This window comes from Peromyscus eremicus, chromosome 5, assembly GCF_949786415.1.
Source record: "Peromyscus eremicus chromosome 5, PerEre_H2_v1, whole genome shotgun sequence".
Classification (NCBI taxonomy): Eukaryota; Metazoa; Chordata; class Mammalia; order Rodentia; family Cricetidae; genus Peromyscus; species Peromyscus eremicus.
The window spans coordinates 126,834,034-126,860,147 of NC_081420.1; the positions used below are offsets into that span (position 1 = coordinate 126,834,034).

The following is a 26,114-nucleotide window of genomic DNA, read 5'->3' on the forward strand; positions in this document are numbered from 1 at the left end:
CCAACCCACCCCTCCATCAGCAAATTGTTACCAGACTTCATTTTTGTTATAGCCAGTCACCTGGCCCTCTTCTTGGAGCCAGCTGCTAGTGAGGGCATCTAGAAACCTGTTAGATCTCCAAAATCTCTTGGGTTCTGGTATCTTATTGGGATGAATCCAAAGTCTTAAAGGTTTTAACATTACCCTGAGTCTGGTGAGTTTCTCTTTGTAGTAGCTGTTAAAACAGGTTTTGTTCCTCTTAAAGAGAAGTCAAATGTCATTCCTAGTATGAAGAGAATCATTGAAAGTGGTGGGGCAGAACACAAGAGGTAATCAGTGCCAATTAAGACACTTTTAGAGATTTAGCCAACTTTAAGAGTCTGAAATTTTCCAATTCAATCTGCCCCAAAGTATCCAGGTACAATTTGAGGTACATAGAACAGAAATGACACTGCCCCATGCAAAAAGGACTATTATTTAGGAGTATATGAGCACAGGAGTCCAAAGAGCTCTGGTGGGGCCTACTGGTCTTCGACAGTGGACTAGTGACTGTGTTAACAGCACAGGAGGGGCCAGTGTGATGACTGGGTCAAAGCACTTTCCAAATGAGGCTAAATTCAATCCCCAGGACAGATTCCTTAGAGTTGTCCTCTGATCTCCATTCGTATGTTGTATGCATGTACAACACACACCCAGTAATAAAAATTAAAAAACCCAGAATAGTAAAAGTTTCCAATTACGTATTCATTCTAGGAGGTACCAATTCCTAGCAAAGATCCTAGTATTCTTCCATTTCTAGTCCAACCATAAGGATAATTCCTCCCAATAAATCATACCCTTAGGAATGCCCACAGATGTTATCCTTATAATGAAGGGTTGGCATCAGGGTAATTACCTCTAAAATAATTTTTAAAAGCCTCTCTCTACAGCATGTTATTTGGGCTTGGAATAACAGTCTATGTGTAAGGTGCTAAAAGGCATAGCCAGATATCCAAGAGGTAGGTACAGCCAATCTCTCTCAAGACCTGTTCTCATAGCACAATGAAAATAATTCCAGCAGGGGCACAAATGAGCTCTGACATATTTTTTAGGTTAAGATGACTTTCAGTGGATAGGGAGGTAAGAAGAAAGGAACATCAAGTCAGTGAGGAAGACACCCAGGCAGTAGTTCATTTGGCTTGTGGCTTGTAATAGGAGGGGGTAGGTTTTCCAGATGACCAGTCCAAGTGAGAAGGTACTTGTTGGTAACAATGGAGTTTAGCTTTGTAAGCAGCTTTTTTTCAGATCTGCTCAAGATACAAAGTTAAATCTCGAGGCAGGTAAAAAGTTAAGGAAGAGACTTCACAGATCTTAGTAAGCAGATTTATTCCTGAAAGGCTTCAGGACATGACACTGTAGAACAAGCCTTGGTGAAGTTGACACAACAGAGAATTATTAGGCTACTCATACCAAAGGCTTCAGTAGAGGTGTGATGGCATATCCAATATTCCATTAAGTTTCTGCTCATGACCAAGACCTGAGAGGGTAGATGATGGTGATCTGTGCAGGGCAGGAGGAATGGCTAGGATAGCCATAGCAATAACAAAAATCAATATTGTATTTCAATGTCAAAGAAGCTGAGTGGGGAAAACGTAAGGATCAGGGAGATGCTAGAGCAGTGGTTCTCAACCTTCTTAGTGCTGCAATCCTTTAACATATGTTGTGGTAACCCCCCCAACCATAAAATTATTTTGTTGCTACTTCAAAATTGTAATTTTACTGCTGTTATGAATTATATGAATCTGATATGCTGGATATCTAATGTGCAACCCACAGAGGGTTGTGACCCACAGGTTAAGAACCACTATGCTAGAGGTTGTTTATGATTTCCTGTCATGGTGGATCAAACTAGCCTAGGTAGTGAAGACCTTTAGAGAAGAGTGTTAGCAAAAGGGTTAAAGAACTGGAATGGATGTAAGTCAAAGTGATAAACAAAGAGACGTTGGTGTTATAGGACTATGAAGAAAGAAAATAGTATCTCATGGGGAAATAGTGTAATGAAAATCCACAAGTTTTCAGCTAGATGCAAATTCATTTGGAAAATGTACTGTTCTTGTCCTGGTTCTTGGGAGAAGCTCCTTTCTCAGATGTTATCTTATTTCTTTTGGAATGTAAGCTTCTTTTTAAACTTGATTTTGATACTAGTGGCAGGAGCTGAGGTCCATTAGCTGAAAGTGGAAGGTCAGGAAATCTTTGTAAATGGTACAACCCTAGAAAACGAACCCCTATGCCTATACCCCTTAATTTAGCTGTATACAGGTTGGAAAAAAGCTTCTATAGAGGGAAAGATAAAGGTTAGTTAATAGTACTTGAAGGAGTCCCTTCAGTAGGACTAGAAGGAACCTAAACTAGTATCATTTCTAATACACTCTCTAGGCTTTAGGATGTAAGAGTAAGCTTTGTATACCAAGGGCATGCAGTTGAAGGAATCTTTAACAAAGGTAAGCAGTACACTGTAGGATGTTAAGCAACCCTTCGCAGCAATGCACATATCCTCTAATGAGCACAGGTTGTGAAATACTTTGTCTAGCACTTAGACACTAAGTGCATTGGATAGCCAGTAATGATCTCAAAAGAAGATAAAAATGGCTTCCTGTGGGAGTGAAGGGTTGAGGGGAGCTAATGGAAGGACCTTGGATAATGGCAGACTAAATATCTCACAAATTTTTACCAACTAGGTGTTTATTTCTTCATTGGTCTTGCAATATATCTAGACAACTGGGGATATTAAATACAATGGAGATATAGATAGGCTGATTCTACAATTTGAATAACTTGTCTAGTATAATGAATTCTTTCATCACTACAAAGTTCTTAAGGGATCCTCCTGGTGAATAATATTTTCCATGGTTCTAGACTAGTGGTAAGGGAAAGCTTCAACTCAAGATGAAAACATGCCAGCCATAACCAACACACACTAGTATCCTGTGAAGTGGTACAGTGAATAAACCTTTTTAGACTTTGAATGGACCATTAGCCAGTTGGAGATGATCTTGGAAGCATGATTTGGCTTTCCAGGGTTATACCAGGGACATATTTACAGAGTCAATATACCTCATAAGCAGTGATGAGTGAGGGCTTCCAATAATATTGATTTTCCTATTTGACCACTTAGCCAATATTCTAGGAAGTCAAGACACAAAGGATAAAAATTAATTGTGCAGGATAGGATGCCAATTTATACCCACCCAAAGATGTGTCTTTAAATCAAATGATGCTCCTGTTTGTCCCCATCCCCAACCATTTCCCACTCCTGGCCATGCAGAAAACAGCTTGATCCTTTATTAGTTGGTGGCATAAACCTAGGGTTGAGGAGGACACAGGGTAGCTTATAAAGGCAATGACATTAATATGCTTGCTCTTGAAAGACAGCCATTTAAAGTTCATGTACTTTATTTTGTTTAAACTCTTGGAACCTGAGTGACATGAGTGGCCAAGGACATGGTCCTTACTTTCACCTGTTGTCCTAAGGAAGTAAAACTCTTCTGGGCTTCCAGAGCACACCTAGCACACATGTGACCCCCAACGTGTATCTACTGTTTATATAAAGGTTTCTATAGCCAGTGGATGGAGCTCTAGCCTTAGAAAAGGGTCTCAATTCTATAATCTTGTCAAAGGAAACTATAGCAAAAACTGATTTGATAGTGACTACTGGATCATCTGAGACAAAATCTTTTACAAACTAATTGTTGTAGTATCTACTCCACAAAGGAGTTTCTTGTTCATCTAGTCAGAGGGAAGTTGATTAGTTAGGATAAAAACGTCAGGAGGGGCATGTAGCTGGAGAGCTTCTCTCTGGGTCCTGCCAAGCCCCCGCAGTCCCGAATCCCACTTATAAAATAAACACAGACACTTATATTATTTAAACTGTTTGGCCTAATGGCTCAGGCTTCTAGCTAGCTGTTCTTATATCTTAAATTAACCCATTTCTATTAATCTATAAGTTGTCATGTGGCTTGTGGCTTACCGGTATCTTAACATCTTCTCATGGCGGTGCTGGCAGCGTCTCTCTGCCTCAGCCTTCCACTTCCCAGGCCTCTCCTCTCTCTTTGTCCTGCCTATACTTCCTGTCTGGCTACTGGCCAATCAGCGTTTTATTTATCAACCAATCATCCACAGCAGGGACATGGCAGTCTGGGAGAGGAAGCAGACCAGCAGAACCTAACCCGTCCTAACAAGTGACAGAAGATGAGGTGAAGAGGAAAAGACTTTCACAGGTGGGCTGCTAGCGGAGGCATTAGTATAGTGAGAGCTGAAAACAGCTTCAAGAGAGGGAGGGGCACAGATGAAAGACGATCCCGTGATAACTGTTCAGTGAGGCAGTAACCTCATAGAGACAGGAACATGGTCTTTAGGCCAGTAGGTCTAGCTGCTGTCTGTACTGACCCCAGTGGTCTGTTTTACCTTCCTAGAGCTGAGGTAGGATTCTTGGTGTCTTCCGTTCCCATATATAAATATGTGAAAAGGGAGAATGTAACTGGGGTGTCTCAAAGTGGGAGTTAATGTCAATTGCTTCCTGATATCCTCGAAGAACCGTTTTCCATTGTAGAACCACTAAATATGGTAAGGACAGGAATTTTTCAGTAAATTGTACAGAGATTAGAACACCAAAGAAAAGTTTAGTGGCCAGTTCTGGAAGTAACTAAATAAGTCCTAAAAATCCCCAGAGTTGTGTTTTAGTGCAGGGAAGAAGAGAAGCTAAATGTTTTGAGGGCTGTAAAATAAGATCCAGATCTTTAGGCATCAAGAGCGAACTTCCAAATGTGATAGAGGTTTGACAGAATTGGAGTCCTTATACCTTCTGGAGGACAGGCTATGACAGAATTGGAGGCTTTCAGTACAGGCTTCTTGGGATGAGGCATGTAAAAATAGATTATCCTAATATTGAAGAAAAATGGAACCATATTAGAAGGATATATTAGCTAAGACATACTGAATTATCGAAAAGAATTAGGTGGGACTTTCAGTATAGCTTCCCAGGTAGACTGCTGGTCCTTCTGTGTTAAAGCAGAGAGGTACTGGCTATGAGGATGTACTGAAAAAAGCACCACAGAAGCCAATGGCTTCTCAGGGAAACACTGAACAACAAAGTACGAAGGCAAGCAATCACTGGCTGTTAAGGAAAAACTATTTTGTTAACAGCTATTAGATATCGAAGAAATCTCCATCCTTTTCCATTAGGCTAGTGGACAGGTAGCCTATGTGTGAAATCATCCACTATGAGTTGTATGCTAACAAAGACCTAATGACTATTTAACACTGGTGAGAAATTTTTTAGGATCCACCTGGATTTTAACCGGAGATGCTGAATGGATATGATCAACATTAGTACTTGAATGAGTCCAGAGGTTCTTGGTCAATCTACTGGAATGTAGGTAGGCGTGGCAGTATTAGAACCTGGCTTTCTGGTAGGATTAATTATATTACTGTTTCTCCCTTTGGGAAGAAAGAGCTTGATTTTGTGTCCACAAAATTTCTCCCTAAAATCTACACAGGGGTTGTACCAATCAGTAAGCAGTATAGCAACTTTCTAGTATAGGAGAGAGCATTATTAGAAAGAAAAGGGTTGAGATTTGGAAACTGTCAAAGATTGGGTAACAATCTCAACCATCTGAGGGAACTTGGAACTCTGGGGAAGAGACAGGAGGGTGTCAAGGTTAATAAGGAACAGATTATCCCATGTGTTGTGGTTTGAATGAGAATGGCCCTCACAGGCTCACATATTTGAATGTTTGGTTTCCAGTTGGTGGTCTGTTTGGGACGTGGGGCCTTATTAGTAGAGTTATGTCACTGGAGGTGGGCTGTGAGATTTCAAAACCCATACCAGGCTCAGTCTTCCTCTCTCTCTTGCCTGAAGCTTGTGGATCAGAATGTACTGCATTAGCACCAGGCCTGCCACCACACTCCCTACCACAATGATCACATGCTAACCTTCTGGAACTGTTAAGGAGGTCCCTGATTCAATGCTTCCTTCCATAAGTTGCCTTGGTCACTGTCTTTTCACAGTAGAACAGTAACTAAAACACCATGTCCAAAAGTGATCTGATTAGCTGCTGTGGTCAGTTTTATTTGTAACCATGACAAATACCTGAGAAACAGAGTAAGATTTATTCTGGCTCACGGTTTCAATAGTTTTAGTCCTAGGTAGCCTGCTCCACTGCATTTGGACTGAGGGTGCATGTAATGGTAGAGAGGGTGTGATAGAGTAGAATTGCTCATCTCATAGCAGCCAGGAAGCAGACAGAGCAGAGGAAGGGGCTCAGACAAGATATATCCCTCAAAGGCAAACCCCAGTAGCCTCCTTCCTCCAACCAGGCACTATTTTGTCAATAGCCCTTTCAGAATAAGCACATCAAACAATTAACTTGTTGATAAAGTAAAATATACTTTATTTGTGTGTGTACATGTGTAAGCTAGAGGAGTTGATGTCAGGTGTCTTCCTCAATCACTCTCTACTACTACTACTACTACTCCTCCTCCTCTTCCTCCTTCTCACACACACACACACACATACACACACACACACACACACACACACAATTCTTTGATAATTTCATATATGCATAAACTGAATTTTGAGTCATTTTAAAACCCCCCATTACTCCCTTAAACACTCACATATAATCCATTGCTGAAATCTGAAATCCTGGTTCTCTCAATAAGCCTCCTCCTACTGTGATGTCTTTTATTTTGACCCACTGAGGTTAATTATTGTTGTTTGTAAAAGCAGGAGTAGGGAGTTACTGTGTTAAACTGCCTTCTAAATACTTACATTTATACCCATAGCTTAGTGCTGCTCTAAGCCTTTACTAGAGAAGCTTCATTTTGAAGTGAGTGAATGGTCAAGAATGAAGCAACTCATTAATGCAGTGGTTCACAACTGGTCAAACTAGAAAATAAGCAACTGGAATGTTTGCATCTAAACAGGGCATCTACAACATCCCCTCCAAGGCTTAGGGACCATCATGGAAAAGGAGGTACAAAGAATAGACGAGCCTGAGGTCAGGAAAGAGTACTGTGAAACAGTGTCGTCTGGACATGACATGGCCACTGTACTCATGAACTCACCACAGCTGTGGTTATCTGCACAAGACTGAGCCCATCACCACTTCATGATGACCCACCTCTTACTAAGGGACTCTGGGCAGTTACTGGTGCTGAGTGGGGGAACAACATTTTCTTCAGTGGTATAGCTTATCAGTAGATAAGTTGTTTACCTCACTTTTTGAGAAAAGGTTTCTCAATGAATTTGGAGCCGATCAATTTAATTAGAGTGGCTGGCTAGCACTTTCCAGAGCCAGGATTACAGGTATACTCCACTGTGCCTTATATTGCAAGCACAGTACTCTCTGAACTATCCCATCAGCCCCTGAGTTTATATCCAAACCACAGCACTGGTTTATCTTCAATTTTAGTATTTAATTTGCCTAGTTGGTTGTAACAAAAATGACCATGGAACCTCCCTAGTTTTGCTTGAAGGTTAGGAGTGAAGTAGTTTTATCATGGTTTAACTGACTGTATTTGAAGCAACTGCTTGCAAAACAGTCAGTTTACAGAACCCAAACAGAAAATCAAAACCAGTTCTTTTGACTGAGCTGTGGAGGCCATTGGTAGTTTTTAACTGGAGTTTTTAATTTGTTTTCTCCTAGAAAAGGCTTGAGTGGTTTTATGCCTATCCTTTTCAATAGAGTTTTGGTTAGCTAAAAGAGGGTGTTTCATGGGGGTGCCGTGCTGCTCTATTGAAATCCTGTTGTTTGACCACGGTGTTGAAGGCTTCTGAATCTAGCTAAAGATTAAGTCAAATAAGTTTACGGTCTCTTCACAATTCCGTAACTTCTAAGTTTTGACAAAAAGTGTGTTCCAATACATTAAAGTGATTAAGGGTACAGGGCTGGCTTTCTGGGAATGTCTTATATTAAGAATGACTTTTAGCTGCTGCTGCTGCTGCTGGTGGTGGTGGTGGTGGTGGTGGTGGTGGTGGTGGTGGTGGTGGTGGTGATGGTGGTGGTGATGGTGGTGGTGGTGGTGGTGGTGTGTGTGTGTGTGTGTGTGTGTGTGTGTGTGAATTATCAAATCTTCAAGGGACTCTGCCATTAGGCAACTAGCTTCCATTCCTGAACCTGTCCATTTCCTACAAACATGAGGTGATAAAATGTATTTGGAATTCAGGACGATCAGTTTGGAGGACTAAGTAATTTTTGAGAATTGCTGAACATCCCAGCAATTAGTATAAAGAGTGTCAGCAATATACATCTAGCTCTAGTTATTTGGATATTAAAGGGTGCAATTAAAAAAAGAGTCAATGACTGGACAAAGAAGTAGGGAAATTAGGGACGGAAAATTAAGGGAAGCCTGGAGAATAGGGGGACGTGTGAAGAGGGGAGTGGAAAGTAGAGAGTAGATGGCTGGGAAAGTAGAAACAATGGTGGCTATATTTGCATTAGTAGCACTGATGATTTTAACTTTGTTGGTAAGTGTTTAGTTTCTTAGTTAAACTTGCTAAGTTTTGGTTTAAAATTATTCTGAGACAAGCAACAGTGAAATCTTAGACTTGTTTATAAGCTTTGAAACACCAATTAAAAAATACTTCCCAATGCTTTGGCCAAGTTTAGTATTTTTTTATTTGTTGTTTTGAGACAGGGTTTCTTTGTGTAGCCCTCATTATCCTGGAACTCACTCGGTAGACCAGGCTGGCCTCAAACTCACAGAGATTCACCTGCCTCTGTCTCCTGAGTTCTGGGATTAAGGTTATGTGCCACCTGTCCAGCTAAGTTTAGTATTTTATCTGTTTTAACTGGGCAAGCAAATAGACAAGTTTTAGCTCACTGTGGGTTATCTAGGTCCAAAGAACTAATCAACCACTTTTCTGGATATAACTGAGTCATGAAAAAAGCTGGAGTGGCAGAAGGTAACTATCAGCAGAGAGCCTAAACTTTGGCTTACGCCTTTTGTGTGCACCTAATGAAGAAGTCTCTTCGCACAACTCAAGACTTCTACATGAATCAGAAGGGGTATGAAAGAAAGGGATTTTACCCAGTGTGCTTGGTACAGCCAAGGAGACAACTGAACCTAGGTGCCTTTTTTTGTTGTGTGTGTGTTGGTTCAGAATACCATATGAAAACTGGAGGAGCCCTTTGGATTTCAATTCTGATACCACTAAATGTCAATACAAATTTGTTAAAGATTTTAAGCCTATAAGCAGGTTGTATTTCAATATTTTGCAAACTAAAGAAACAACAGCCTTTGGTACAAAATCCAAGTGTGATTTAAAAGAACAAAGAGAGCTGGCTGGTAAAGACAAAGCTTTGGCTTAGTCCTATACAAATGAGGAATGGCATCATGAAGAAAGTGCTAGGTTTGACTGGCTGACAGTTAAACTTGTGTTCAGTCACAGCTAACTGGTGAGTCTTGGTAAGCAAAGCTGAGACTTATTTGGGGTTATCTTTTTTAATATTTATTTTATATGTGTTTTGCATGTATGTGTATCCGTGTGTGCTTGGTGTTCTCATCAGATCCCTTAGAAGTAGAGTTACAGATGTTTGTGAGCTACCATATTGGTACTGGGAACTGAACCCAAGTCCTCTGCAAAAACAAGTGCTTTTAACCACTGAGCCATCTCTCCAGCCCTGGAGTTATTTATCTTGACCGTTGGAATAGGAACATACTCAGGTAAGAACCAAACATTCAGTTTGTAGTTCTTAGAATAAAATGAGCACCCTATACTTGCCAGCAAATGGCTTACCAGACCCTTGTTGAATTTAAGTCCAATTAGCCTACTAACTAGAACAATTGGGATCCTTCCAGAATAATTAGCTTTTTAGTAAGTTCACCCAAGTGTTGCTAAGGCTATTAGAAAGGATGTGTTCACATTCTGCCATTGGATTGTAAGGTTGCACACCTTTTTGGATGTTACATCTGGTAATGTACTATGGTTTAAAAAAAGGTGCTGGTCCTACCTTGCCATTCTAATTCAGGTTTGAGAAAGGAATTAAGAGAGTATTTTTCAAAGTTCAATGTACATCAGTCACCTCCAGGGTTATCGGATCAGACAGTGGTGGGTGAATAAAATTTACTTTTAGCTATCTAGAGGTCTAGAGCAGGACTCAAGAATCTGTATTTTTAATTGATGCTGGTGCTGCTGGACCCGGGGTCGTACTATGAGGACCACTGCAATAGGATGATCACACAAAAGAAACAGAAAAGTTGCTTTTTTTTTTTCATCTTTGATACTGACAGAGACAAGTTTGTGCCAATAACAGATGGGACAGGAGGTGGGCTGATTGGTTCTTGTAATGTTGATCAGGTGAATTGCTTTACTGTTTTCTTAAGGCTCTGCAAATATTTCTCATTGTTTCTGCCTATCCACGTTTGCTACGAATCTTTCTGCATCTAGAAAAATCACCTCTACAATGTTTAAAACCTCTTCCCTCTAAGAACTTCTTCCAGGTTAACTTTACTTGACAGAACCCCACTTTCATTTCTGTGACTATTTACTAGCTCTCTACTAATCTGAGTTTGTTACCTTTCAATTTGTGCATTCATACATTAGCATTAGGACTGGAATATGTATCAGAAAAACCATAATGAACAGTTTAAGCAGGATACTGTCATACTTCTGACATGAACAATTAGAGATAACCAGTCAAAGCAAAGTGAAGGTTGTTATTAGAGAGCCAAGACCATTCTGTCTTATTCAGTTAGGTTTTCTATTCCCAAAGTCATCTCAAGACTCAATGTGGCTATCAGGTTGCCAGCCATCACAACTTTCCATATTTACCATGCCTGCATCATACTCAACGTGCAGGAAGACGTGGCATAGACTATTCCTTTTCCATTAAAACAAACAAACAAACAAACAAACACAAAACTTGCCCAGACTCTAAAATTATCTTAAAACAAAAAGTTTATTATAAATAACAAAGTAACAATTTCCTTAAGATGTACGTATCATTTTATACTTATATATACCACCGAAACAAAATCACATGACCATACCTAAGAGAGTCTGGGACTGAAGAAGAGTAATGGCTATTTGGTGACAATCCAAAGTTGTGCTACAGACCTCTGTGGACTACTGTGCCAACAGCAACCAGTTATCTTTTCAAAGTATAATTCAGATCACATCATAGCCTTTCAAAATCTTACAAAAGACTCCCATTACATGTAAAATAAACCCACCAGCCGCACTCTTTTGAGGTCCAGTGGAACCTGGCACCTGATCACTTCTCTTGATTGTTCTCTGTAGGTCCACAGACCCATTACTTCAATGTCTTGTCTTAGGAACTAACCCATGTTATATGTTTAGAATTAGTCTCTGCATGGCTGATTCCTTCATTCTTTCGGATTTGTTGAAGCTTCTCTAATTTCTAAATAAATTCTGGTTTTTAAAATCATCTTACTCTACTGTCACTAGTATTTATAACATCTGATTTTTGTCGTGTGTATGTGTGCTTATTTAGTTTCTTCTTATTAAAAAGAGGGGCCATGTTTGTCTGGTTCACTGACATATCTTCACTGCTTAGAAGATTGGCCTGGCCCATAGTAGTACTCCATACAAATTAGATGAATACATGAGTGACTAAGCAGGAATCTGACCGCACATAGTACTGAAAGAGCTGTACTAACTGACAAACCCACACCTCACTTAAAAGTGGCATGTGCACAGCCTAGCTTTTTATTTGAGCATAAATCAGGTAGGATACGAAAAGAACAGACTTTTTTTTTTTTTTTTTTTAATTTGGCTACCAGACACTACTCTTGTTTATCAACATGGCTCAACTTACCTTTTCTAGCAATTAAAATGTCTCTTTCCAGGTACTCCTGTTTTGAGCATCTAAGCAGTAAATGTAAGGTTTGTTAAATCTAACACAAGAGACAGAATGATGGCTTTTTTTTTTTGACCAACTAGATTTCAAAGCACAAAACATACTCACACTTAAATATCATATATTATTGGTGGAGAATGAGGATGCTGGGTAAACATTTGATCACTGCAGCCTATAGATGCTGATCATCCTGCCAGGCACATTTATAAGAAAGTGACTGTGCAGCAGAAGTGCTTTTTCCTTCCTTCACAACGGGGCAATCCCGTTAGTGAGTGCTCTGAGGGCAGGTCTGTATGCTACACCTTGATTAAAGGAGTCGACTTTCCACATCCACAGAAACTGTCATCAAATTTTCATGTGATCAAGCCACATCTGAAAGAATAATTGCTATATTCTAGTGCTGTAATTTCTAATATATTACTCTATGTATATTTGATCCAACCAACTTTAACCAGAACAAAATTAAACTTTCTGATTAGTATATGGTACTCTGTCATTTTGTAAGAAATATGCTAACATGTTGAAAAGCAGTGGTTTCCCATGAAATGCTCTTCTTAAGTGTTGTTCTGGCTTTTGTTGTTAGAATGCCTCTGAAGGGCTTCTGCCATTAAGGAGAGCTTAGGAATGAATCCCTGGTTAAATCACCTCTCAAGAGCCTCCTTTCTAACTTACTCTTAACCTTAAAGTATTCCAGAAACACATTTCAAATATCCATAATTATTCCGAAGAATACATAGGAAGAAGAGAGATTATGCTGAACAGGTAAAGCCTCTAAAATTTGAAATATTGTTTGAAAAATAGTCATGGAATTTAGAGTCTATCATTTTCCTATTGTATTCCCAAAGGACTGAGAGTGGCTTTGATTTAAACTTGCCTTGTAATGCACACATTCTTCCCCCTTAAGAAACACTGGTTTAAAAATGTAAATTGGCCTCTAATTCAAGATTTAGTATAATAAAATCATTGCTTAATAAGAAATTTCAATTGGTAAACAATTTATTCCAAACTGTCTCTGTGCACGTAGGTGGTGGGCAAGTTTTAAGAAGGCTGTATTGAGAAGCTTTACTGTTAAAGGGATAGTGCCCCCTGTATCTTTCCTGGATGAGGTTTAAGACTAAAGAACAGAAGGTAATACTCAGTTCAGACAAGACTTTCAAATACACAGGGCTAAGGACTAGTAAGCTCCATTATGTCATAAACTTAACCTCAGATTATATAGCTTTGCATAGCAATGGCTTTAACAGGATTTTTTTTTCTGAAGCAAATGCACAGTATTTGAGAAGAAACAATTGGTTCATAATCTCAATAGAAGATTCATAGGATTATAATGCCTAGATACTATAGAGAAAAGGTTGACTCAAATTCTGTAATACCTGAAGTGGTTAATAACAGAAGTGAAGTATTCACTTTCACTGATATTGGAAAGGCTCAAATAACCTAACAGAATTACTCTTTTGTTATAACTGCTGCAAAATAGAAAAAGAATAGTAGCATCTTTGAAAAATAAAATTAGTGGCTGGCAAGATGTCTTACTTGGCAAAAGCACTTGCTGCCAAACCTGACAATCTGAGTTCAATCCCCAAGACCAACCTCCCACATGTTCTGACCTCCACATGTACGCTGTCATATGTGCATGCACACACACACACACACACTACTGTAATTTAATAAATCACTTTCTACTCATAACTTCACGCTCGTTTCTGATATTTAACTGGAAGCTGACTATTATATTCCAAAACAAGTATTTGAGTAAGTAGCATCTATAATTATACAAGTGTTAAATGGCTACTTCAGAGAAGAGCCTCTTGATGTGGATAAAATTCACTTATAAGACACTTAAGGGATGCTTTTTCATGCCTCAGGACACAAAGTAAATAGTAGCACTGGAAAAGAGTAGTTGTCTTAAAGTACATTTTTAATATCATTATTTTATATAGGAAATACATGCATTTGATTTAAAAAGCATATGATTCAATATGTGCAGTAAAGCCTAAACCCTCCCTTTTTCTTTCCGCCTCCAGATTGCCTTCTCAGGTTCAAATTTTGTTAACATATTTTTTTTTAGTCTTTCCAAACCGCATTCTAATGTTTACAAAGCATAGTATAGAAGAATTAAAAATAGCTTGCTCTCTCTCTAGTTAAGCCCACAACAGCACAATTATCTGGAGCTGTAAAAATACTTTTGCTATGTAAAAATAATTCAGGTTGAATAATATTTGAAAAAAAATAATAAAAGCCAGATACTACACTGTTTTCACTGGAGCTCAGCCATCATCACAGACTGTTTTCCGGATAGGCGCAACAATTCGCGTTGGCCAGAGAGGGCAGTGTGTACCCACTGAAAAGGCACAGGCAAGCTGCAATTCCTTGAGTACCTATGGAGATTGCCCAATCCACTTCAGTTTTGTCCCGTTCTGCAGGTAAAGCTGTGTAACAGATCCAAGGGATTTCTTGCGGAAGGCTACTCAGATGGACTTGTCATTATGGTGTTGGCAACACTAACATGGTGGCTTCACAATCAGAATGAAAACAATTCCCCTAAAGCAGCAGAAATCCAGTTGTGCATGTGGGTTCATTTATTATCAATGAGTGAAACAAAACGTTAATTTCCAAGGGAATGACTGCAGAAATCAGGAGTTACAAGCAACTACAGAATTTTGGATTTGTTTTTTTTTTCTACTAAAGGAATCACTAAGAATTTATGGATTAACTGAAATATTCACTGGCTACAAGGTTATTGATTATCTTGGCACAAGTATTGATGCGTATAGCTGGGTTGGTAAATATTGAAATTCAATGGTGGTAACGTCAACTACGAATTTATTAATATTTGTCCAATAATGAAGTTTGTCTAAAACGTCATTAGTTCAAGAATGATGAAAAGTAAAGTTCTATTGAACTTTCTAATAAAACAAAATTTGAAAATACAGTGGTAACACGGACCAGGGAAACATTAACATCTGTAATTGTGCAAATATTCAGCTTCAGTGCTAAAACTATACATGCCAATATTATCACTGCCTTAACGTTTCTCTCAATACGAAAAGAGGATTTTTCAAAAAACATTCAGATATTCCATTTGCCATTAAAACATTAGGGGAAAAGGAAGTCAGTTAGTGAATGGCTGTGCTTTTCCCTGAGATTTATAAAAGGATCAATCCAGGACGAGTTCCGGAATAAACTTTGCCTTCAATGTAAACGATCTAGAAATATTTATCTGACATAACACCTCGGGTTAAGAGGCAGCTGCCAAGTGGCTTTCCGAGCTCCGTGCTGTCGGCCGGCCGGCCGCTGATGACCGGGTTCATCCTCCGCACAAGACCGGGCAGCGGGATCCTGCGATCCCGGGAAGGCAGGCGGCGCGGGGTGTGCGGGTGGCGGGCAGGGCGGCCGTGCGGAGCCCGGAGCCCGCAGTGGTGTCGCAGCCTCCCGGCCGCAGCAGGTGGGACCCGCTGGAGGCGCGGGCGTCGCGGGGCTTCTCGGAAGCCGCTCCAGCGCGTCCGAGTTGGGGCTTTTGTGGTCTGCGCGCAACGACTTTCTGCGGTGGCAACCGGGGACCGCCGGCCTTCGCCTCACACACTTTGCGAAGCGCGGCGTGGAATTCTCGGAGGCGCGAGCGCAGTCGCCGGCGTCCCCCGGCCTCCGCTCCCCCTAGAGCTGGCTCGCAGCGGCGGCGGCGGGCGGCCTGGGCCAGACAAAGGGCGCGAAGGCGGCGGCGGCGGAGCGGAGCGGAGCGCGGCCTGACCCGCAGGGGGCGCCGTCCGCGCCCGCGCTTACCTTTGAGGACCGCGCAGAGCTGCTCCAGGGCCATGTTCCTCAGCGTCGGCGCTCCGAGAGCGCCCGAGGCGGCGGCGCGGCGGTCACGGCCCGGCGCGGTGGCTCCGCTCGGTCCCCATCGCCGGACGCCGCCGCCTCCCTGCAGCGGGCGCAGCGCCTCAGCCCGCCGCGCCGGGTCCCCGACGGCCGCCGCCTCCCGCCGCGCCGAGGACAGCTGGCGGCGCCCGCTCCCGCGGCGGGCTCCCTTGAAGTGGCGCGCGCCGGGAGCCCCGGCTCATTTAAGCAGCGAGCGCAGCGCCGCGTGCCGGCCGCGCGGACACTGCGCACGCGCAGCCCCGCCCGCCCGCGTGCCCCGCCCGCCCCCCCTCGCCTCCCGGGCCTCGCGCGCGGCCGACCCCTCCCTGCCGGTGGCTCCTCGAGGCCTCTCCTTGCTGATCTCGGTGGAGGGCAGACCAGAGTTGGGGTCCTGGACGTGCCCGGGTGAGTTCAGGGGACCAGCAGTAACGTTGTTGCAGTTACTGATACTTCCACGGCAGTTCTTGAACCGTCGTCACCAGGCTGCCGGGCACCGTGCCGCTTCTGGGAGCATCACTCCTAGTCCTCACCACAGTGGGCTGGAAGCTCTACACCAGCTAGGGAGATGAAACTTTTTGTCCTAGCTGAAGTGAAGACGGGAGGCAAGACTGAATCCAGAGGGTGGGCCACCCCAAGGCCACCCCTTAACCATGGCCATACAGGTGGACTGCTGAGTGCCCCTGGGAGAAAAGTCCACATCTGTTAACAACTGTATAGTCTGGACATTATTACGTTTTCTTCCAGCACTTGTGCTTTGAAATTGCCTTGATGGTAGAGCTATCTCCATTCCATTAACATAGAAACTACTTGAATGTAGGCATGCTACAGCCGTTATTTCACACATCACATATTTATCGGTATGAGTTATGTGCATATGTAACAATGACTGCTGTTGGGGAGGCAACTAGTATTAAGCCCTACCGTAATAGATCTGACATATAAATGTTTATCTAGCAAATTATAGCTAAGTTAGACTATCCAGCAACCGAACAAAATATTCCAAGGGTGTCAAGTTCTTTCTTTTCTTGGATGTCTCTAAGAAAGGCACAAAAGTGTAAGTAATTCACAAGCTTATAAATAAAACAAATTAACACCAATTAACTTAAAGTTGTTTAGTCCTTTGCTGTGTGCTTCCGTGGTTATGAAAGATGTGTGATTTGGGGCTTCTAAGGCAATTGCTTGCAGTTAAAATTAAAACTGCACCCAAGAATCAACCTATAAGGCATTTCAGAACCTTTCCCACAAATAATGATAAACAGGCATAGTAAGTAATAATTCAGTCTATGTCCTGAGCAACGGGGGATAAAGAAATTGAGAAGCCCATTGAGTTTCTGGATCAATATGCATGGATGACTGAAGAAAAAAAAATCAGCCTGTGTGATGTCATGAGAGAATGCTCTCTGAAAGAGAGAAAAGAAGAATGGAAAAGTTTTGGATGGCGGGTGAAGATGAGAGAGGTAGGAGAGATTGTCAAGTGTCGGGTAAGGAGCAAGTGTGAGCACTGAATTTGGGACGAGTGTTATTTTCTGGAACTAAAATTAAAGATCAAGTGAACCTTGAATATGGAGATACAGCTATTCTCAGTATCCTGGGAACACTGGTTTTAGGACACCTGTCCCTAACCTCAGTTGGCACATGTCAAGTCCTTCAGAGGGAATGGTGATCATGGAAGCTACACATATCTTCCCTCAGGCTTCCAATCATTTCTAGATTAATTATAATACTGAGCACAGTGTAGATGATATGTAAATAGTAATTATACTCTATTCGCTAGAGAGGGACAAGAGGGGAAAATCTGCACATGCTCAATACAGACACTTAGAAAAAGATGCTTGTTCCAGTATTGGTTGAACCCTTGGGTTATGATGCCTTAGAATTTGGAGGGTTGACTGGACTTGCTTGAATGTTAAGCATAGCAGTCTGTACTTTGGTTTATAGGCCAGGGGGATCATTTTTATCAGTGGAGTCATGGAGTTCTGTGAAGGTTAATCTGGTGGCTAAATTGAGGGGGTAAAAGGGATAGAGAAACCGTGGTAATTAAAAAAGTAGGCGCCTCATACTTAACTTTGTAGCTTTTACTGATAGTATCACGTTGATAGACTCTAGAAAGACTTCTCCAGTCTGATGGTTTGGGAGCAGACTTCAGTTGAGAATGCTAATTTAGTGGTCCACCTTAAGACACCCGTCTTTTAGATGTACTGTGGTAAAAATTTCAAGAAATGTAACAGCATAGATCATAGATGAGACTACCATGTAGTCATGTGTAAGCTAAATCAAAAGGAAAGCTGTTTGCCTTCTCTGTACCTGAATTATTATTATTTTCTGCAAAGGCCACTCAGTAGCACCCATTCTGTTCCCACATTGCCTGCCAGTTTGGGGTTGACAGAGGACTCTGTTTTTGTAGTATTCATGGCCAGTCTTTTAGGCATATAGTCTCTTCTGATTCGCATAGGATCATTCCTGTAGTTTAGATTTGGTTTTCTTCTACCAAGTCATTTGTAACATTTTAATAGTATTGTCTGTGCTGGGCATGGTGGCACACACCTTTAATCCCAGCAGAAGCAGGTGGATTTCTATGAGTTTGAGATCAGTCTGATCTACATAGTGAGTTCCAGGTCAGCTAAGGCTACATAGACCCTGTCTTAAAAAAAAAAAAAAAAAAGAAAGAAAAAAGGGCCATATGTCATTGACATCATTAAAAAATTAATAGGCATGATGGAACATGACTGTAATCCCAGCACTTGGAAGGCTGAGGCAGGAGGTTTCATAATGAAAGTAGCAGCATTTTATCTGAATGTTTGTATAGGTAGTGGATTTTGTTGTTTCTCTTGAGTAGTTTGGGAGCTCTAACAGTTTATTAAAAGATGGTCTGTAAAGGCGAGTTGCTATGGTTAGAGACTGTTAGGGAAAAAATGCTAATGTTCCCTAAGACACTCCTAAGTTAAAACCCTTAGGAAGTGTGGATTGTATTTTGAGACGGAGCCTTGATAAATACTGAAGGTTGATTGAGGTTGTAAAGGCAGAGCTCTGAACTGATAAAACTAGTGTCCCTGTAAGAGCAAAGAAAGCTTGTTCTCACCACACTGTCACCAAGGAAAGGCCATGTGAGGATGAGATAGTCATTTGCAAGCCAGAAAGAGAATCCTCGTAAGAAGCTGAATTGGCTGGTGCCTTGATGTGGGACTCCAGCCTCCAGCTCTGTGAGAAAATACAGGCCACTGTTTAAGCCACTTAGCTACAATATTTTGTGGCAGCCCAAGCTGATTAATTCAGAAACACAACTAAGGAAGACAAAGGGATTTATAACTTACCAAACTCTGATCCACAGAAAATCTATTTTATTAAAAAATAATATGTATCTCCAACTGCCTTACATTAGTGTGCAAGTATGGCTACAATAATATGAAATTTAGTGAAAAACCAAAATCATATAGGATCTCAGTGAGTGAAGATCTCATTATTATATAGCTGTGCTGGGGGCAGATTTAGGGAAGGAAAGGGTAAAATTACGAATGTTTTGGGTAGATTAGGATCCTATGCCATGAGTGTCCGGGAGGCTGGTAGACTGAGAGAGAGGTGCCAACAAGCTCGACTTTTGTTGCAGGCTCTTTCCTGCCTCGAAGACCACCACTCGCCTTCTACACGTGGTTTTTACTCCATATTCCTGCCGCTTCTTCCACTTGTTATAAGGACCCCAGTTGATTAGCTAAGAAACCAACAGTATGGCCTTGTTTAATATTAATTATCTCTTTAGAGACCCTGTCTTCGAATGCAGCCACATAGATGTTAGGGCTGTACTAATTGCATAAGATGTTAGGTTATACTAATTTGCAATATAGTTAGTGGCATGCAATTCAGACTATAAGATACATGAATCCAGCTGTTAATGACACCAAAGAACATCCAGGGAATCAAAAATAGGTCTTTGGTAAAACTATCAGCAAAACTTGTTTCCAAATTTTTGTTTAATAAAACTGCAAATTGCCGGGCGGTGGTGGCGCACGCCTTTAATCCCAGCACTCGGGAGGCAGAGCCAGGCGGATCTCTGTGAGTTCAAGGCCAGCCTGGGCTACCAAGTGAGTTCCAGGAAAAGGCGCAAAGCTACACAGAGAAACCCTGTCTCGAAAAACCAAAAAAAAAAAAAAAAAAAAAAAAAAAAAAAAAAAAAAAAAAAAACAAAAAAACAAAAAAAAAACCCTGCAAATTAGGAAAGTTTTAAGAAATATGACCTCCTTATAATAGTAGTTTTTTAAATTTTACTTTATCAGGAAAATTTCAAATTATCAGAAGATTTCTGGTCACCAATTACTTTCACTTCACTGTGAAAGACAAAGACTCAAGTAATCCTTATTAGAATAAAATTGCTAACATAAATGGTATCTTTGTCTTCAAAGCTAAAATCCCATTTTGAAATGTCTGTTTACTTCCTATTTAAAGCTATTGTTAGCTGATACAAACCTCATTTATCCGTGTAGTATGAAACTAAGTTTTTTCTTCTTTTTTTCCATTTTGCTTTGTTTCCCTTCTCCCCTTGCCCTCTTCTCCCCTTCCTCCCCCTTCTTTCTTTTGTGGTTCTGGGAATTGAATCGGGACCCTGAGCGTGCCAGGCAAGGGTTCTGTCGGCCACTAACCCTCACTCTCGGTTTTGCAACTATAGCATTAAAATAAAAAAAAAAAAAATTGAGACAGCGTCTTGCTGTGTAGCCTTGGATGGTGTAGCCCAGGCTAGCCTCAAACTTGTCACCTCCCTCTGGCTCAGCCTCCCTCTGAAGTGCTGGGATTATAGGCATGTATCACCACACTACACCTGACTTTAAGTATTTTCTCTTTCTTCTCTCTTCTCCTTGGGCCCGTGCTGACACCTTCTGTGGTGAGGATCTAACCCAGGGGCACCTGAGTGCCAGGAAAGCACTGTTCACTTCACTGTTTTTGAGCCATAAAGCATAACTTAAAAAAAAAGATACATTCACTTTCATGGATATGAGTGTTTTGTATGCATGGAAGTACATGCACCACATGTGTGCCTGGTACAGTAGGGGGCCTGGATTCTCTGGAATGAGTGACAGACAGTTGTGAGCCATCATGTAGGTGTTTGTAAACAAACCCGGGTCCTCTGACCGAGCAGGAAGTACTCTTAGCTGCCGAGCTACCTGCCCCTCTAGCACCAAGTGTTGGTAAGGCAATAGTAATTTATTGGAAACTCAGTTTAAGGACTTGATGAACTAGGAACATCTGTACTGGTGGAAATGCATATTTTATTTAATAATAATATAATAACTATAACTAGTGATTTATACAACTCATCATATCTATCTATCCCTTCCATATATATGGTATATAAAGTTATACTTAACCCAAATTTCTAAAACTACTTTGTTCTATAAAATATATAACCTAGGATTTGTAAAGAAGCTCACTGCTAGATATATTTATCTAAAAAGAGGTCTTTGAGAAAATTTGATATTTTTAGGGCTGTGACTGTAGCTCAGTAGATAGAAGCATTTGCCTGGATTATTTGGCTTCAGTGCCCCAAACTGCAGAGGGCAGGGGAATGAAGCATGTTCTGTGCCCCAGAGTTCATCTCTTTGGAGGAGGATAGAGATGTGAATTTACAGGAAATGTTTAACAAAAGGAAATGCAGCATTGTTTACAAAGCTCTCTGAGAGCCTAAGACTCATGCTCCACGCCCACCCAGCATTTCACTGTTGGCAGCTGTAAGACTGTCAATCTTTTTGCTCAATTTTTTAATGTTACATACTTTCCTTTAAAAACCATTCTAGTCCAGTTTCTGTATGTTGGGTCCTCAACAGTTGTATGCATTTTGTGTGGTCATCCTTTTTATAAAGTGCTTGTGATGTACAGGGGTGTTAATGCTAGTGCATTCCAGTGTGTTAGTGTCTTACTGATCAGTGCTTTTCTTGTTTTGGTTGCTGCCTGGCTGTGCAGCTCAGACATGCCCTTAGCTTTGGCTCCTCCTGTCACAGCCTCCCACTCTTCTTGGGTGATTACTGGTAAGCCAGATTCTCCCAGATCATGAAGTTACTTATATTAAGCTATAATTAGCTGAGCTTGGTAATACCTACAAAAGATCAAGAGTTCAAAGCAAGCCTGGCTGCTTAAGACTGTTTCAAAAACCAAACCAATTTCAAACAAAAAACCCAACCACAGCAACCCCAACCCCCAAAGATCTAGAAGCTTATAAATTTACATGTCACACTTACTCTTAGTACTCTTGGGATTGGTTTTTCTGAGAGATAAGGGTGTTATTTTTTAGTCTTCATGTAACTTGTTTCAGCCTTATTTACTTTTAAAACTTTCTTCTTGTTCTGTTTACCAGTGTGATGGTTAACATAACATTTAGAGTATGCTTCAGAGGAAAAAGAAAAAAAAGACTCTTTAATGTGTAAGTCCCTAACTTGTATAGGCTGTACTCTAGCAGGCCACTTTCCACCCCCATATGTTGAAGACTATTTTTAAATCTGTTGATCTTATAAAACTTGTTGTTTAGCAGGCCATAAGACTTTTATTTTTGTTTCTGTAATCAAACTTGTTTACTCTGTTTAAAAGATGACTAGGGCAACTATAAGATATATATGTTAAAATTAGAGCCTGATTACATGTAGACAGAATATATGTAATCTTGTGGTTTTTGCCTTTATAAACTTCGGGCTGATGTGGCTAGGGGCTGCATCTTGGGAGCATTCTTGGGCATCAGTACCTAAATAAAAAGCTTCTGTTTATTAAAGTTTATTTATGGTCATGGTGAACTTCTGAGAGACCCTAGACCCATAACACCAGCTCCATACTTTATTAATCACTATAATTTTATATATGGCAGGACAAGTCCTTGTTCTTTTTCAGAGTTATCTTTGTTATATTTGGCTCTTTGTATTTCTGAGTACATTTTAGAAACAGCAGGTCCCACCCAGTATGGTGGCACACACCTTTAATTTCAGCACTTGGGGGGGCAGAATCAGGTGGTAGATCTCCAAATTCGAGGCCAGCATGGTCTACATAGAGAGTCCCTATTTAAAAAACAAAACAAAACAAGAAACAGCTTATCAATTTCAGGAGTAGCAACAATAATGTTAGTGGCTACAACCCCCACTTGGAGTACTGAGTGGAGTTGGGAAGGATTTGGTATCTATAATTTTGATTCTTATAACTAGGGTATGTATTTATTTAAGATTTTTTAGTATCTATCCATAAAGTTTTATAAATTACTCCACAGAGATATGGTGCACATTGTGTTAGAACCTTGATTAATATTATTTTTGTGTGTGCTTGATTTTTTTTTACATGCCTGTAATCTTAGCATTTGGGAGGCTGAGGCAGTATTGAAAAGTTAAAGGCCAGGCTGGTAGGCTACTGTCTTAGTTAGGCTTTCTATTGCTGTGATAAACACCAGTGACCAAAAGCAACTTGAGGAGGACAGGGTTCCCTTATTCCTACAGCTTGCAGTCGATCATCCAGGGGAAGTCAATGTAGGAACTCAAGGCAGGAGTCTGGGGCAGTAACTGATATAGACACCATGGAGGGATGCAGAGGCAAACGAGGGATGCAGCTTACTGGCTAGTTCCCCTTGCTTGCTCAGTTTGGACCACCTGCCCAGAGGTGGGCTCCTTGTTGGCTGGACCCTCCCACATCTGTCATTAAGAAAATGCCCCATAGCGGCATTTTTCTCAGTTGAAGTTCCCTTTTCCCAGATGACCCTAACTTGTGTCATGTTGACAAAAAAAAAAAAAAAAAAAAAAGTCAGCATGGCTGTATAGAGTATTCCAGACTAGTCTAAGCTATTTAATATTTTAAAGGTACCTTGACTTCAAAATTTGGATATAAGGATATGTTGCTTTGGAAAGGAGATTCTGCTTTTATTCCCACAGAAAGCCAGAGGCTATAAATTTGTTCCAGATTAAGATGCATCAGGTTTGAGCAGCCAAGACCCCCTGAAAGGTCTCCGATGACACCATGGCCCAGATGATCCAACATCCAGAATGGTTTGAAGGCAACTGGCTCAGACAATACAGCCTCATGGACTATTCCATAATCCTAAAATTTTCTTTGTGTTCCCATAAGATACAGCGCCCCCCTCCAGCAGGAAGTAGTAAGAGAAGTTACGCCCAAATTCCCAAATTATATGTAATTTTACTTTGTTAAGGTTAAAACCTTCCTTTTTGAAAAAAAAAAAAAAAAGAAAGAAAAGGGGAAGTGCTGTGGGATGGTCTGTATGTCAAGTGTGTTGCTGATTGGTCAATAAATAAATCACTGATTGGCCAGTGGCCAGGCAGGAAGTATAGGCGGGACAAGGAGGAGAATAAAGCTGGGAAGTGGAAGGCTGAGTCAGAGACACTGCCAGCTGCCACAATGAGAAACAGCATGTGAAGATGCTGGTAAGCCACGAGCCACGTGGCAAGGTATAGATTTATAGAAATGGATTAATTTAAGCTGTAAGAAAAGTTAGCAAGAAGCCTGCCACAGCCATACAGTTTGTAAGCAATATAAGTCTCTGTGTTTACTTGGTCGGGTCTGAGCGGCTGTGGGACTGGCAGGTGAGAGAGATTTGTCCTGACTGTGGGCCAGGCAGGAAAACTCAAGCTACAAATACAAGTAAACAAAATCTCCCAACGATCCCCCTACCCAAACTCTTTTCTAGTCTTTGTGTATGTGATCAGTCACACGTGTATGCTTTATTGTGGGGTGCATGTACAAGAGTGCTCATGCACATCATGTAGAAGCCAGAGCAGGGCACTGAGTATTGTCCTCTATTGTTCTGTCTTATTGCTTTGAGACGCTCTCCTACTGAAACCAGAAGCTGGAAACTGGATGTTTTGGCTAGGATGGATGGCCAGGGAGCTTTCGGGATATGTCTGTCTCTGCCCTCCACTTCTGGGGTTATAGGCATGCACAGCCATGCCTGGCCATATTTTAAAAATTTTATTTTAAAATGTTTTATCATTATTTTATGTGTATGGATGTCTTGCCTGCATGTATGTCATGTGTGTTCAGTGACTATGAAGACCAGAAAAGGTCATGGGATCCTATGGATTGGAGTCATGGACATTTGTGAGCTACCATGTAAGTTCTGGGAATTGAACCCTAGTCCCCTGGAAGGGAAGCCTGTACTCTTAACTGCAGCCATTTCTCTAGACCCCCCACCCCAAAATTTAGAATTGTATTTATTTGTGTGTCCATGTGTGCTTGTGTGTGAATGTCACAGTATGCATGTGGAGATCAGAGAACAACTTGTATGAATATGTTTTCTCTTTTTTCCTGGTGATCAAACTAGGGGCTCCTGCCTTTGTTACTGAGCCATTCTGATGGTCCTGTTTGTGTCTTTTTGTGTGGGTACTTGGAATCTGAAGTCACTGCCATGGCCCTAGTCCCTTAGTTGCTGCAAAGTTTGTATTATGAAAAGTTTTATTTGTCTATGTGTGTAGAGTATGTATGTATTTGTGTTGTATATGTGTGCATATGTGCGTTCCTTTGAGGCAGGGCCTCTGAGTTTTGGTGTCTGGAGCCCCCTGTTTTACATGGATGCTAGGATCCAAACCCCAGTCCTAATGTTTGTGAAGCAAGCACCCTTAGCTGCTGAGACATCTCTTAAGCGTCCAAGAAAGGGCATTGATATAGATTTACATAGAGTTTCATGTAGAACGGTACGGAAAGACAGCTATATACATGAAGAATGGTGAGTATGAGTCTCTTAAGGCAGTCATTCTTCCTTATTCTTAAACTGAGTTATGTTTGTATTGTTGAGATTTCTACATTCTTAGATACTAGTCAACTGTTAGAATTATAATTTGCAAATATTTTATTTGCCTATTTATCTTGTCTGTCCATTCTCTTGAAAGGATCTTTGTTAAAGTAAATATTTTAAATTTTGGTGAAATAAAATTTGTCATTATTTTCTTTTGTGGATCATATTTTTAATATTATTTCTCTGTTCCCTCCCTCTCTCCACATATGTATGATGTGTGTATGTGTTTGTGCATATCTGAGATCAAACTGAGGACCTCACACATGCTAGGCAAATGCTCTATTGCTAAACTACATCCCCACCAAGACATTTTTACTCCTTCCATTACAATGGAATATAATTACAATTTGTGTTTTTCCCTCAGCTAATTAACACTGGTCAAGACTTGCAATGTTATTTTGAAAATAATGAGGAGACATTCTTACTTTGTTCCTAATCTTAGTGAGAGGAGAACATTGTTTCTTATATTGTTTTAGCTGAAGATTTTTAAATGCATGTTTTTATTATTAAGGGAATTCTTTAGATTATAATAAAAATTAGGAATGGCTTTCTTCATTGAAAGGAGTTTAAAAATTTTTGTTAATATGATGAATCAACTGCTTCTGTTTTCCAAATACTGAATCAGTGTTACATTTCTAGGATGAGACCTTGGTTATGAA

At 40.8% G+C, this 26,114-nt stretch overlaps 1 protein-coding gene across 1 annotated transcript in view; it reads right to left on the reverse strand.

Moving 5' to 3' along the window:
• The window catches only part of Neto2 (neuropilin and tolloid like 2), a 62,245-nt gene extending 46,492 nt beyond the window's left edge, over nucleotides 1-15,753 (reverse strand). The window contains exon 1 of the mRNA XM_059264495.1: nucleotides 15,624-15,753. Within this exon, the coding sequence (XP_059120478.1) occupies nucleotides 15,624-15,657 (34 nt within the window). The 5' untranslated portion in view covers nucleotides 15,658-15,753. The remainder of the gene's footprint in view (nucleotides 1-15,623) is intronic.
• Nucleotides 15,754-26,114: the final 10,361 nt, after the last annotated feature.